This window comes from Rhinolophus sinicus, chromosome 16 (assembly GCF_057876585.1).
Source record: "Rhinolophus sinicus isolate RSI-liver-muscle chromosome 16, RSI-T2T, whole genome shotgun sequence".
NCBI lineage: Eukaryota > Metazoa > Chordata > Mammalia > Chiroptera > Rhinolophidae > Rhinolophus > Rhinolophus sinicus.
In genome coordinates this window covers 1,157,816-1,172,596 of record NC_142516.1, presented here as the reverse complement: position 1 = coordinate 1,172,596, position 14,781 = coordinate 1,157,816, and the positions used below count along the sequence as shown (strand labels likewise).

General features: G+C 48.9%; 1 protein-coding gene across 6 annotated transcripts in view; it reads left to right on the top strand.

The window, feature by feature from the left end:
• CAMSAP1 (calmodulin regulated spectrin associated protein 1) overlaps positions 1 to 14,781 on the top strand; it is a 57,673-nt gene that overhangs the window by 19,539 nt on the left and 23,353 nt on the right. For 2 of the 6 annotated variants that reach the window (XM_074331375.2, XM_074331370.2), the window contains exons 3-7: positions 180 to 442; positions 1,329 to 1,490; positions 10,239 to 10,319; positions 11,261 to 11,296; positions 13,855 to 13,996. In XM_074331375.2, the coding sequence (XP_074187476.2) occupies positions 180 to 442; positions 1,329 to 1,490; positions 10,239 to 10,319; positions 11,261 to 11,296; positions 13,855 to 13,996 (684 nt within the window). The remainder of the gene's footprint in view (positions 1 to 179; positions 443 to 1,328; positions 1,491 to 10,238; positions 10,320 to 11,260; positions 11,297 to 13,854; positions 13,997 to 14,781) is intronic. The other 4 variants (XM_074331372.2, XM_074331371.2, XM_074331374.2 and 1 more) reach the window with 2 other exon arrangements.

Below are 14,781 nucleotides of genomic sequence, written 5' to 3'. Positions count from 1 at the left end.
TGCATGGTCCGTATCCCCCGCGTGGTGCGTGCAGCCGTTGTGCCAGTCGAGGTAGTGGGGTCGTGAAGTGTCCGGGGCCTTCTTACGCTATCAGTGCCCATGTTACGTATGGCAGCTGTGTCCTCTGAGCGTTATGAGGCTGCCTGTCATGCTGACATGTCACCTTTCCCTTGGCCCAGATAACATTCCCGAGGACCTCAGGGACCCCTTCTACATCGACCAGTACGAGCAGGAGCACATCAAGCCGCCGGTCACCAAGCTCCTGCTGTCCAGCGAGCTGTACTGCCGCGTCTGCAGCCTCATCCTGAAAGGAGACCAGGTGGCCGCCCTACAGGGACACCAGTCTGTCATCCAGGCCCTGTCCCGGAAAGGGATTTACGTGATGGAGAGCGACGACACCCCCGTGACGGACCCCGACCTCAGCCATGCCCCCATAAAGATGGTGAGTGGCCCGTGCAGCCCCCGCACCCCCAGCCCTACTGTGTCATGTGCATGTGCTGGGGGCGGTGACGGGCTCCAGTGTGACAGGCTCTGGTGTGGTGCAGCAGCCTGCCGTGTCACCAGCTGTCCCTCTGCAGCTCAGTGGCACGGGAGAGGCAGAGTTGGCCTGGAAATTCAGGTGTGGGATGGTCTTGAGTGTGGTGGCCTCCTGTGTCATGTGTCACTGAGTCATGTGACTGTTTTGGCAAGTGGGGAGAAGAGCGGCTTCGTGTCATCTGTCCTGTCGTGGGTGCTCTGCCAGCCGGGCCACGTGCAGCTCCTATAGGCATCGGGAGGCGGCCTGTTTGCAGATGTGATATGTGATTGTTGAGCCCGTTCTCAGGTTGTGTCATGTGTATCTGGCGAGCATTTTTGTGCCACAATAGAGATAGATGTCCTTTCGTCCCCTCAGCAGCCCCTCCCCGCCCTTCTCTGACGGCCACACCCTGACATGACTTTTCCAGACCATTCCAGGTCTGAGCCGTTGGGGGACGCCTCCTGCTTGCTTATGTTTAGGCCATTCGCTGCCATTCTGTGTGCTGTCGTTTTTAATTCTTGGACTTGGTGGACGATGGCTTGTGGGTCATGGGGATGTGACTCAGATTCTGAGAAGAAGCGGCATGAAGGCCTGGCGCGGCTAGTGCACAGAGCAGCTCCTGGGGGTTCCCGGGCCGGTGGCGGGGGTGCGGCCTCGGGCGCGTCGGGCCTCCCTCTACCTTCCCCCACAGCCCCGCAGCGAGGCTGTCCCCAGGTGGTCAGGAGGCGAGGAGGGGCCGAAGCCCTCCATGCCACAGGGCGCCGAGGGGGAGGGGGAGACAGCAGGTGACGGGTGGCTGCTCTGCTCGCAGGGCGCACACATGGCGATGGTGGACGCCCTCATGATGGCCTACACCGTGGGGATGATGAGCATCGAGAAGGTGGTGGCCAGCGTCACGCGCTTCTCCACCTTCAGCGCCTCGAAGGAGCTTCCGTATGACCTGGAGGACGCCATGGTGTTCTGGATCAACAAGGTGAGTGCCCTGCTGGGGGGGCCCGGGGGCTGCGGGGCGGATGTGCTTGTCCTGAGCTCGGGGAGGAGGTGGCGTGAGCAGGGGTGAGTGGGCAGCGGTACCAGTCCCTTCTGTTTGTGTCTTGGGCACCTGTTAGTACGTGCGTTAAAGGACGCACAGATGTGAGACGGCATTATGATAAAGAGAAAGCCCGCATCTTAAATGCCGTTTGCTCTGTTTAGAAGCTTCCAGTGGGATCTCTTACACACAGCGTGTAAAGAATGGTTATTTTTAGTAGCATGTGATTATAGGATTACCTTACCCAAAGCCTTTTGGTTATTAATCCTTTTTATTTACAAAAAGATGTTCCGTTAGGAAGCAGAAGATTGAGCAGCTCCTTGCAAAGTTGTGTGCAAACAATGCCAGGTCACTCCATGAGGCAGTCTGCGTTGTTCTCTAGAATGTGAGGGCTTTACAAGACGGGGGGTACACATCAGTGGCCGAGGGATTGGCCGAGCGTGGCCACACCAGGCTGACGCGTGCGCTGGTCACCTGGAGGGGCCGCCCGCAGCAGTGACAAGGCGTGCGTCACGTGCATGGCGACTGCAGCGAGGGCTGGCCCTGCCTTTACTTGGTCTGCTGCCTTGATGCGGGTTTGGGAACTCAAGTTGGTGGGCAGGCCGAGCGCAGTGGGTAGAGACCTTCAGGTCCTGATCTGCACTCAGAAGCTGGCAGTGCCCATGAGGTCGCCCCTGGGTGGTGGGCACCACACCTTACTCATCCCCGGCTTCACATAGCACTGTGTGTGGGAAGCACCACGAGAACTTGCTTAGAGAGCGGTTCAGGACTGGTGCTCACTTCCACGGGCGCCGAGCCTGTCTGATGGCTCTGCTGTCTCAGCATGAGCTGCCTGTGGCCAGAAGTTCAAGTTGTAACTTCGCTTTTTCCTTTAAAAACTTTTGTTGATTTTTTTTTCCCTTCTAAAGGAAATGATTTGGTTACTACTGAAAATTTAGAAAACACGGATGAGCAAACAGAACAAAACATAAATTCCCCATAAGCTTACCGCCCATAAGTGTAGTTTGATACAGATGCTCATAGTTTTTACTTATTGGGCATAAATATGTAGACTTAAAAGTACAGGTGGGTCTTCTCTGGCGTCGGACTGGAGCTGAGGTTTGCATCGGGCAGGCGTCGTGAGCGTCTCTCCGGAGGGCGTTCTGGGGCCGGCCGTCTGCCGAGGTCTCGCTCTAAGCTGGGTCTCCATGGGCGGTCACCACGGATTCCCTCCCACTCGTTTCTGGTGGGCAATGATTGCAGTTTAGCCGAGGTTCATTTTTAAAGACTTTTGATCAGTTTTTGCCAAATTTCTGATCATAGAGATTGTACTGTTTTCCTCATATTGTTTGTGCAAGTGTTTTTTCCCCAGGTCTTCCCATATGTTGGATATTATGTAAAAATACTTGCCAATTTGAAAGGTGAAAAATAGTGTCTTTGACTTTTATTTTGTCATTCACTGGTAAAGTTGAAATTTGAGAAACAGAGTAAATACAATATGGAGATTCCTCAAAAAGTTAAGAATAGAACTACCATATGATTCAGCAGTCCTTCTTCTGGGTATTTGTCTGAAGGAAGCAAAAAACTAACTCAGAAAGATGTCTGCACCCCCATCTTACTGCAACATTACAATGGCCAAGATGTGGGAACAGCCCTAGGTGTCCATCAGCAGACGAGGGGACATGTACACATGGAACATTCCTCGGCCATAAAAAGGAAATCTCGCCATCTGTGACAACATGGATGGGCCAAGTGGGCATTGTGCTGAGTGCGATACGTCAGACGGAGAAAGATGAGAATACAGTATGATTTCAATGATACGTAGAATCACAAAAACCCCAAATAAATGAATAAACAACAGAAACAGACCCATAGATACAGAGCGGGGAGGGGAGGCAGGATGGGTGAAATTGAAAAAAGAGTATGTGTTCGGCTAGTTATCTTTCTTCTTGTTAAATTGCTTGCTTGTTACCTTTGGTCATACTTCTTTGGGGAGGGTTGCTGTCCTTTCTCTTCGGGGAGGGTAACGCTCCTTTTTCCCCCTGACCTGATCAGGTTTCTCATACATGTAAAGGATATTGCCCATTTGCCATGTTTTTGTAACTGACTTTCCCAAGTGACTGTTGCCTCTGTCTGTGCGCTGGGCTGACCGCAGAGGATCTTCATACGGTTGCAATGACATCGCTGTTTGCTCTCTCGAATGTTCTGGTTATTTACCCCATATTTTAGAGACACGGCCTCTCTGACCTGTCTGTCTGCCTCTGACTTCGATTAGGAGAGACGGTGACTCAGCTCACAGACCCTCCCCCCGTCCTCGCTGTTCTGCCCTGGTCACACGGCCGCCGGGTCAGAGCTGCAGTTGGACTTGACGCTGCGATGACTGGGTGTGACTTTTTCACAGCTCTGGCCCCTTCTCCACCGTTTTTCCTGGAGTTAATACTTGTTCTGTTTCTCATCTCTATTTTTCCCTCGCCCAATATTTATATTTTTATTTGGTGTTTCCCAAGTTTTGCTGTTTTCTTGACATTTCCGTATGAATAAGTTTCTTACATGAATGATTTTCCATCGTGTGCAGCCTCCGAGGCTGGCTGAGCTGTGAGCTGCCAGGGCTCCCCATCCTTGCTGCTTTCAGGGAGGTGTGCTCCCTGGGGCTCCGTGTCTTTGTGGGGCTCCTCTGAGGTGTGACTTCCCAGCTGCAGGACCAGATGCACTCCCACATCCTTTGTATTTGGAGACTTGCCCCAGCGGGCGTGGCCGAAGCCTTTCCCACCCGCCATTCCTAGTCTCAGGTGTGGCTCCCCTGACGCCCCGGAAGCTTTCCACCTCGGGATGCTGATGGTTGCCTTCCTTTGGGAATCGCTGCGCGCTTAGTAAGGCGTGGGTTCTTGCGAGGTGAGCGTGTGGTGAGACCTCTCTCCGGCGTCAGTTCTTTGACGCCCAGTAGGGCCGGAATTCTCTGTGAAACACTGGTCATAGGTACTGTTTCCAGTAGTCCTGCCTGCCGTGTGCGTGCACCTGGGTGCAGATTTAAGCTCCCTCACAGCACCCTGGCCTGTGTCCCACCTGTGAGGACACCTCTGGGGGTTCACTTCCTTTTCATATTTGCCTGTGGCTGGGGGGGTCCTCATCCCTTTCAGTAACTTCTGGAGTCAGAGTTGGGCCTGTTAGGTGACCTCTACGAGTCTCTTTCTGTGTGGCATCACTTCCGGGGCTGTCCCACCCCAGGAGAGATGTCTGCTGTGTAGACCTCCTGCACACGTTTCCCCTGGGACTTGCCTTAGGGACCCCTTGCCTCCTCCCTGGGCTGCCCCCGTCCCCTCCGGCCTGTGCCTCTGTGCGGGGAGTGCGCCTGCAGTGCGCTCCGACACCCACTCAGGCAGGCCGCAGCTGTACCTTTCCCCATGGGGCACTCTGAACCAGCCTCCCCACCCCCTGACGATCAGGCACTCAGCGGGGAACCGCTCTCCCCAGGACTGGGGGGCACGGGAGCTGCTGTCTGGACTCCCCGTCCTGTGGCTGCTCTGTCCCAGGAGTTCTGGGTTTTACCATGAACCATCTTGCTGTGGCTTTTTACTTTTTATCGATGGCCAGCCAGTTGCTTTAGTCTTTAAAAAACAAAACAAAACCAAACCCAGCTTTACTGATATATGACTTACATGCAATAAATGGATGCAGTTCTTTGCGTTTTTGACAAGTGACCGCCGGTTTAACTTTCACAATCAAGGAAACATTTCCATCACCTGGAAAAAGTTCCTTCCTGCTCCTTTGCACCCCGAGCCCAGGTAACTACCATGTTTCCCCGAAAATAAGACCTAACCGGAAAATAAGGCCTAGCATGATTTTTCAGGATGACATCCCCTGACCATAAGCCCTGATGTGTCTTTTGGAGCAAAAATTAATATAAGACCCAGTCTTATTTTCGGGGAAACACGGTACTGACCTGCCTTCTTCATGAGAGGTTAGTTTTGCCTCTTCTAGGTTTTGATAAAAATGGAATCATGTGGTATGTTCTCTGTCTGGCTTCTTTCACTGAACAAAGTGTTCGAAATGGAGTCACCTCGTTGCGTCTGTCAGTAGTTTCGGTTACGCTTGGTAGAGCCACGTTGTATGAACAGACCATTTGTTCACATGCTCACTTGTTGGTGGACAGGTTGCCTCCAGGTTCGCCTGTTAGGAATAAAGCTGCGAGGGGCATTTCTGTGCAGGCATGTTTTCATTTCTTTGAGTAAATACTCAGGAGTGGAATAGCCAGGTCATGTAAGTATATCTTTGCGAAGAACCCGCTAAAATACTTGCCAAAGGGATTGCACCGTTTTCAGCTTCCATTCGCAAGAGAAAAGAGTTGGAGTTGCCCCGCCCTTTTGCCAGCACTTCTGGTGGAGTCTGCCCTTCATCTTAGCCATTCATGTCCCGGATGGTGTGGCTTAGCGTTTCCCTCAGGACTAGAGACGCTTGTGTGGGTTCTTTTGTTAGGCGTTTGTTCAAATATTTGGCCTACTTTTTAATGGGGTTGTTTCTCTTAATGAGCAGTAAGAATTTGTTTTTCTCACACACACACACACACACACACACACACACACACGAGTCAAGTGCTTTGTTGGATATGTGTTCCTGTAAGGTGTGTTTTATTGTTTCAGTGTCAGGGTAATGCTGGCCTCAGAAAATGGGTTGGGAAATATTCCTCCTCTATTTTGTAAAGTAGTTTGTATGTGATTGGTATTATTTTGTCCTTAAATCTTTGATGGAATCATGGCCTGGAGTTTCCTTAGCGGGAAGGTTTTAATTAGGAATTTTAATTTTTTTAGTATGCTTATAAGGTATTTAGGTTTTTCTATTTAATTTTGTGTCCATTCAGTAACCTGTGACATTCAAGGTATTTATCAGCTTTATTTAAATTGTCAAATTCATTAGCATAAAGTTCATAATGTTTATTATCCTTTTAATATATGTGTGATCTGTGGTGATGTCCCCTGTTTTCTGCTTTTGGTTTTTACCATTTTTTTCTGTTGTTTTCTATTTCATTTCTCCTCTTGCCTTTATTATTTTTTCTTTCTACTTCTTTGGATTTAATTTGCTCTCCTTTCCAGTTTGTTAGGTAGAAAGTGAATTAGTTTCTTTAAGTCTTGCTTTGCTCCTTCCAGAAGCCTCTGAAGCCATTACGCCCTTTAAGCAGTGTCTCTCGTGGCACCTTGCACATTTTTACATGTTGTGGTTTCCTTGTTCTCCTTAAAATATTTTGTGTCACTTGCAGATTCTTGTTTTCGCAGTGGCTTGTCTAGGAATTCGTAGTGTTGTTCCCCAGTATTCGGGGTGGGGATGGTCCTAAGTGTCTCTCATTGCTTCCATTTTTACCTGGGCCGTGGTCCGAGAACATGCTCCTTGTGGTGCGTGGGGACGTGTATGGGTGGGGTCTCACGGGGCTTCACGTGCATGTGAGCAGAAGATGCGCTGTGCTGGGTTGGGTGGAGGCTTTGTAAGTGTAAGTTCCGGTTGGTTGGTGGTGGTTGATCTGGCGTTTTCTGACTGTCACTCAGTTACTGGCAGTGGAGGTGACGTCTCTCGCTGTAACTGTTTTATCTTTTGCTTGTGTCCTGTGTCAGTGTTTGCTTTATCTATTTCAGTCTGTTATTACATTTACACACTTTGAGGATATTTATATCTTGATGAATTAACCCTTTTGTCATCATGAGATGTCTGTCTGTGTCACAGGTGAAAACCCTGGTCCCAGAAGTGTACATCATTTAATGCGCTGCTCCAGCGTCCTTAGGACTAGTGTGTAGGAGCCAGAGCTCTTCCCTTCCTTTTATTTTTAACCTCATGTCTTTCTATTGAAAATGAGGTTCTTACGGATACCGTATGGTTTTCGCACATCTTTATTCACTCTGACACTCTGGTCTTATGGTTGGAGTGTGTGGACCAATGACATTTAGTGTGGTTATCCAGATGGCTGGATTTTACCATCATGTCTGCTTTTGCTTTATCTCATTTTTTCTTTTTCTTTTCTGGCTTATTTTGGATTGGGTATTTTTTAGTATTCCATTTTACCTCCAGTGTTTTGTAGAGGCTGCTTTAGGGTTTACAATATGCATCTCTCCGTTATCATGTTTGCCTTCAGATAAAATGATGCCATTTCACGGGTGTGTCCTCTGTGCTGCTGTTGTCATTTGTTTTATGACAGCCCAAGATACTGTTAATTTTGCTTTCAATGGTTTATTATCTTTTAAAGTAATTAAAATGGAGGCTAACATTTATCCACATTTTTAATTTTTGTTGCTCTTTGTGCCTTTGTATAGATAGAGCACTCAAACTTTTTGGTCTCAGGCCCCCTTTACATTCTTAAAAGTTACTGTGGACCTCAAACAATTTTAAAAAATAATGTATCATTATTTACCATATTAAAAGTTAAGAACAAGAAAATTTAAAAATATTTATTTACTAAAAAAATTTTATGTTACTATAAATAATGTATTTTATATGAAAAATAGCAATTTTCCAAAACAAAAAGAAGCGGTGGCATTTTACAGTTTTGTGTTTCTTTCCTGTCTGTCTCGCTGGAAGGCAGCGGTTCTCTTACCTGCTTTTCAGTTTGATCTGTTACAGTCTGTTGTTTTTGTTGAAGGGTGTGAAGAAAATCTGGCTTCACATGAATACAGAGTTGGAAGAGGGAGAGCGTTTCATAATCTTCTCAGATAATTATGCACATCTTTTTTTGATTCTACATCAAAACGTGACAAGTGGTAGTTTCTGGAAGGTTCATTGCAATGTGGAAAGTTATCAATTAACTTTTTAAAAATTGAGATATAATTCACATGCTGTAATCACTGTTTTAAGTGTACCGTTCAGTGGTTTTTAGTATGTTCACCGGGTTGTGCAGCTGTTACCGTTAATTGCAGACATACCTGTAACACCCAAAAGAAACTGTCCGTGTCAGCTCATGCCCATCCCCCCGCCCATCCCCCACTGATATGCTTTCTGTCTGTGGATTTGCCTGTTCTGGACACTCCACGTAGATGCAGTCATACAATCTGTGGCCTCTTGTTCTGACTTCTTTCATTTAGCAAATGTTTTCAGCTTTCATCTGCATCGCCACATGTCAGCACCTCGCTCCTTTCTGTGGCCGAATCATTGGTATGTGGATAGATACGCCATATTTTGTTTAGCCGTCCTCCGCTGACACATGTTTGTGTTGTTTCCACCTTCCGGCCATTGTGAATAAAGCTGCTGTGAACATTCATGGACACATTTTGGTGGGGTATGTTTTCACTTTTCTTGGGTAGATATCTAGGGGTAGAATTGCTGGGTCGTGTGTTTCACTTTCTGAAGACTTGGCAGACTGTTTTCTAGAGCAATGGAACCATTCAGGTGTCCACCAGCATCCCTGAGGTTGCCAACTGCCAGCCTCCGTGCTAACACTTATTTCCCGAGCTCTGGAGGGTGTGAGGTGGTATCTCCCTATGGTTTAGATATGCATTTCCCTGGTGACTGAGGACGGGCCCCCTTTCTGTGTGCCTGTTGGCCATTCCTAGATCTTGTTTGGAGACATGTTTCTTCAGATCCTTTGCCCACTTTAGAGTTGGATAACTTGTCTTTTTATTGTTGTAAGAATTCTTTTCATATATTCTAGTACTAGATCAATCAACTTTCTGTACCCTCTTATGTCAGTCTATTTCTTCCTGGCCCTCTACTCACCGATGATTTTGTAACCTTATATATTGGTCATTAGGAAATTGTTTCATTGAGTTGCATAGATTTTCCCCAGTGTTGTCCCCTTTCAAAAATTACGTTCATTTGTAACAGCTTTATATGATATCAGAGGGTAGTAGATTGGGGGAAGGGAGTTATCACTTTGTGAGAAGTATAAACGTCTAGTACATTGTACACCTGAAACTAATAAAAACAAAAATTACGTCATTAACATCACCAAGAATCTAATCAGAAAATCCTTTCCATATTAGGAGGCTATCTAGCTTAATTTTCCAAAGGCATTTTTTTAGTCCCAATATTTTTTATGAAAAAATTGAAACGTGCAGAAAAGTTAAGAGTTACACAGAGAACACCCATGTACCCACCACCTAGATTTTACAATTAACATTGTACAATTCTTGCTTTACCACTTACCCATCCGTTTATCCGTGTCTTCTAATTCATTTATTTTTAAATTTATATTGATTTTTCTTTTAAAAAACAAATTTTCAGCCTTCTTGATTTGAATAGCCTGAGTTCACGTCTCTATTCGTGTGTAATAATAAACAATCCGCCTCTGTGCCTTTCATCTGGTGATAGCTTGCCCACGTTCCCATGCGTGCCAACCAGTGTTTTCCTCCTTGGTATTATTTTATAATTGCAATTTTGATTTGACCTTTGAGTTGTTCATTCCAGAAGAGGGTACTTCAGTGTTGTGTTGGTATGGTCCGGGACCGTGGGAGCCGCTGTCAGGCTGTTTCATCAGCAGCCTTTGTGGATGGTGGCGGAGGACGGGTGCCGGGCGCTCGCCGGCCGGAGGTGGGGGCACTGCTTGCAGGCAGGAGGTCCCCACACCAGGTCACACAGCTTGCAGGTCACGTGGGGTGCATATGTTTCCACTTATGTGTAATGGGCCCAGTAATACCTGCGTCTAAGAGTGTTAACAGGGAGGTGGGGTCTCTGGGTGGTGACATGGTGACCAGTGTGAGAAAGCAATTGCCTTTTTAATGCATTTTTCTTCTACTTTAGGTCAATCTTAAAATGAGAGAGATAACAGAGAAAGAAGTTAAGTTAAAACAGCAGTTACTGGAGAGTCCAGCTCATCAGAAGGTAAAGGGCAAACTGCAGTCTCTGCAAAGCACAAGTTCATGTTGCTCTCCGTCGGAAAGGGCTGTGCCACGTCCACCACCTGCTTACTCTTTATTTTATTGTTACTCACAAGGAAGGAGCGAGTCTCCTGCACCCCGGCAGGCTGGCTCTGTGGCACCTCCGTGGCAGTGGGAATGGCAGCTTGCTGCCCTTTCTCCCTGGCAAGGGGCCTGTCTTATATTTAACCTCGGGGGCGGGGGGGTGTTGGGAGGTATTGGGAAGCCTGAGTATGGGACATACAGGGCACTGGGAGTAGTTTCTAGATGTCAGCAGTGAGGAGAACAGTGCCTACTGCCAAAGGCACCTGGCTAAGCTCTCACGGCCCTTGGGGTCCGGGAGGCTGCGTGGCATCAGGGGAGCAGCGCCACGCAGCCGATGGAATGACGCACATGCTTCTGTGCATTCGGTCATTTCCGTCCTTTCTTTCCCTGACGTTACTATTTTTTACCAAGCACGCATATGACTTGAACGTCTGCACCACGTGGCCTGGCTGTGTTTGTCCTCTGGCGTCCTCTGGTTCCCTCCCTCCACTCTTGGACTGGGGTGGGGTGCCGGGCACCACCCCCGTGCCCACTTTTGTTCCTTGTCCCTCAGATGGGCACAGACGATGCACTGAGCCCCTCCCGAGTTGCATTTGGCATCCGTCCTTTTTGGTGCACACCCTGTGCCGAGTTTCTGGAGTGTTCTTTGCCCCGCTGAGGCTAGTGTTGTAGAAGCGCCTGGGACCTGGTTCCACTTCAGGCATCTGGTAACATAGAATGTCCAGGCCCACGGGCGCTGGACGGTGGGACTGCTCAGAGGGCACCTCACCTCGCGTGTAGACATGAAAGTGTGTAAATGCCCGTCCACACGTGGACCCACACGCTGATGCTCCTCTCCTGCCTTCCTCCCTTGCTTCCCAGCAGTCTCCCTCCAAGTGGTACTGGAAGTTAGTGCCTGTAAGTGACTCCATGCGCGCCAGCTGCCATCCGTGCCATCCTGTTGCAATCACTTGCTTCCATTCAAAATTGCTCGCACCACCCGAACCTTTTCCTTTGTTTAAATGTCCTCCTTGCTATTGTTATTACGCTTTGTGTAGTGCGCGCGGTGACCTGATTCTGGCCTGAGAGGGCTTCATAACGTGGCGCTTTGGAGTTCTGAGTTGCATGTCAGAGCACAGAGTGGTCTGCCAGTTTCTTAGGGGATCTTCCAGGTAGACTTTGTGTTTCTTCTTGGGACACGTCACTGTGATGAACGTGAATGTAAATGGTAGGATCCGTTCTCTGTTGTCATAGACACCAGGACTGACCGCTAAGCTCCTGGGTCGGTCCCGTGTCACCGTCCCTAGTGGTGTGAGTGAACGTGCCAGCTTGCAGTAACGGTAGCGTGGGGCGTCTGATCGGGAAGGTGGCTGCACTGTGGGAGGGCGCCCACTCATGCGGCAGGGAGGGCCTGTCCCTGCACGGTGGGAGAAGGCCATCCCCTTGCTCCGCCCCGCTCGGGGGCCTGCGTCAGGTCAGCACAAATACAGGGTTTCTAGAACCAAGTTAATGTGAAGTGTGAGTTTTCCCATATAAAGGAAGGTGAAAGGTGGTGATTTGCTTCTACGCTGTGACCCACTCTGGAAGCAAGAGGGTATTTTCCTAGTGGAGGTCTGGAGTTCAGGGCTTTGCAGACCCCATTAACCATTTGGGTATATTAGAATTCTTCTTGTGAAGGAAAGACCAGGGATACAGCTGGGGGAGTGGACCCGTGTGAGGGGGACAGGGTCTACTGGTAGCTCACAGTCAATTTAGCTTCTCTTGAAATTTATTAACGAAGAAGAAAGCATTTTTTGTGAATATTTACATATCTTTCAACTTGAATCCTGAAGGCCAAAGAGCTAAATATTAAAAAGTTACGTGCTTTAGTGAGGACGTAGTAAAAAATTGAGCTCTCCTCTAGGAAGTAAGGTTTCGGATGAGAGTTTATAGCAATTGAAAGATTGACCAAGAGCAATGGCCCTTCAGGTTTCCTGTTAGCGGCTGATAGCCATGCCTGTCGGACTCCAGTGTCCCACAAGTAGGCTGATGAGGATGAGTATAGAAAGGTCTGGTCAGACGGGCAGGTTCCGAGCTTTCACCATAATGTTCTACAGCTGAGAGGTTTAACAAACCCGACCGGAAGGTAATTACACAGCCCCCTGTGCCCTGTACTTTGGTGTTTTCCCTCATTTGAAATTCACACCATCCATCTTCAATTGAGAAACCATTTGCTTTACTGCATGCTGTGCTCGGTCACTGTGTGTGCTGTCTGTCTGTCTGTCTGTCTGTCGTGTGGGAGCTGGCCTGGCGCATGCCCGCACACCTGCCTGCTGGAGCCAGGACCTGCCGGACAGTGGGCGTGTCCGCGTCAGAGCCTGTGCTGCAGCCCGAGAAACAAGTTAAAGAGTCCAGCACACGGATGTCAGGGACATTAGCTAAGCCTTAGTCCTGCTTTCAGAAGGATGCGTTAGACACGTTCTATACCAGATATCAGTATTGCTGATGCTACGCTCTGTACTTACTGAGGTGACGACTTGAAATTCTAGATTGCTGAGAGACCGTTTTTCTTTGGGTTGAACTCCTACAGCACTGAGAAATCCACAGTTGTCAATATAGACAGCTGGTTTTCTTCCTCTGATTTGTCTTGTGTATTTTCCTCCTCTGGAGAAAACGTGGCTGCAGGATACACCATGTTTTAAAGCTGTCTTATGAACGTTAATGCAGAAATACAAGGGGACAGCGGGACGTTTGGGACACTCTCCTGTGCTGACTTCCCGTCCCTTGGCGGCCCATGCGTCTGCACACACTTAAACCGATGCCCAGTTATGGGGGTGGCACCGGGGGCTTTTGGCAGCACAACCTGTGCCCCCGGTTTCCCCTGAAGGCGGAGTCCAGAGATGCTGAGAAAACAGGCATTTTACGTAGCTCCTTGAATGCATCCAGGTTCCTGATGCTTCGTTGCACTTATTAGACGGGCTATTGATGTAGTAGACAACATTTTGTCTAACCTGCTTTCGGAAGTTTCTCAAATATATTATCAGTGCTGTTCTGCACTTGTCTCACTGGCCGAGGTGAGTGCTGATAATACCGAGACGAGTGACAGTAACGCGGAGTCTTCCCAGCTTCCGCTGTTCACCATTTAACTTGTTTCTCCTGTGTTTATAGTCTGTTGGCTTCTGGTAGTGTATGTGCCTTCTGCCTCCTTTCCTGTCTGGGCCACAGCTCTCTTGACTGAGACGGCCCAGGGGTCATCAGCAGCTAGTTGTTGTCACCCCATGTACCCACGAAACTCAGTCCCCTGGATCTTGACATATGTGTTCCAGGCAAAGTGTGTGATCCAGACATTTGGAGCTTTTATCATGCGGTGGCTGCTGTTCTTCTGAGCATTGTCCAGAGGGCATTGTGTTAATTCTAGATGTCACAGTCTGCCTGTGACATAGGTGGCAGTGAAGCACATCATGTGTAGAGACCATTTTTCCTCTTACCGACTGCAGGTACGCTACCGCCGAGAGCACCTGTCTGCGAGGCAGCCACCCTACTTCCCGTTGTTGGAGGATCTGATGAGAGACAGCAGCGATGGGGCCGCCCTCCTGGCTGTGGTCCACTACTACTGCCCCGAGCAGATGAGACTGGAGGGTGAGTGGCGTGGGCCTGGCACCATAGCGTGTGCTCGTGCCAGGAAGGAACCCTGAGCCCTGAGTACCACGGGGCTGCGGGCATGAAGGTGCCAACATTTGAGGCTGGTGTGCATGTGCTTAACCTGCTTTCTGTCTGATGAAGAAATTGGCCTTAGACAGTGTTTGGATAATGCGTGAAATATGTGTGACTTAGGTCTCAGAATGGGGAAGGTTTTGTCGGTCCTGCTACAATTGTTTTGAAACACCTGGAACTTAGTTTGAGGCTGGAAAATGAGTGCGAATGCAATCTGTTTACAGACCGTTCGTGAACGGCCCTCCATGCTCCTTGGTGACGCCAGTGCGTGTCTGCAAGGCAACCACAGTGACGTTTGTACAGGGCCATGCAACAGGGATTCTGATGCAGGTTTTGCTAAGCATCCTTCTTCCTGAGGGAGGAAGACACCAGGCCCAGAGAATACCCAGCATACTACCCACACGTGAAATGGCAGGCTCTGGCATGGGTGGGGCTGGGGGTGAGCTGACGCTCCTGCTCCTGCTCCAAAGACACAAGTGCTGGATTATACGGCTCCTGTAGACAAAACAGTTTTTAAAACACAACGCTGAAGTCGAGAGAAGGAGAATTCGGGTTTCAAGAGAGGGTTTTTATGTTTGAGTGAAAACCCACGAATCACACATGATCGCCCAGGGGCCTGTTGGGCCTGTGCTGCTCGTCTGACCTTGGGCCTGTGTGGTTGGGAGCTGTGACCAGGACCCTGGGAAGGACCAGGAAAGCTCCAGCCACCA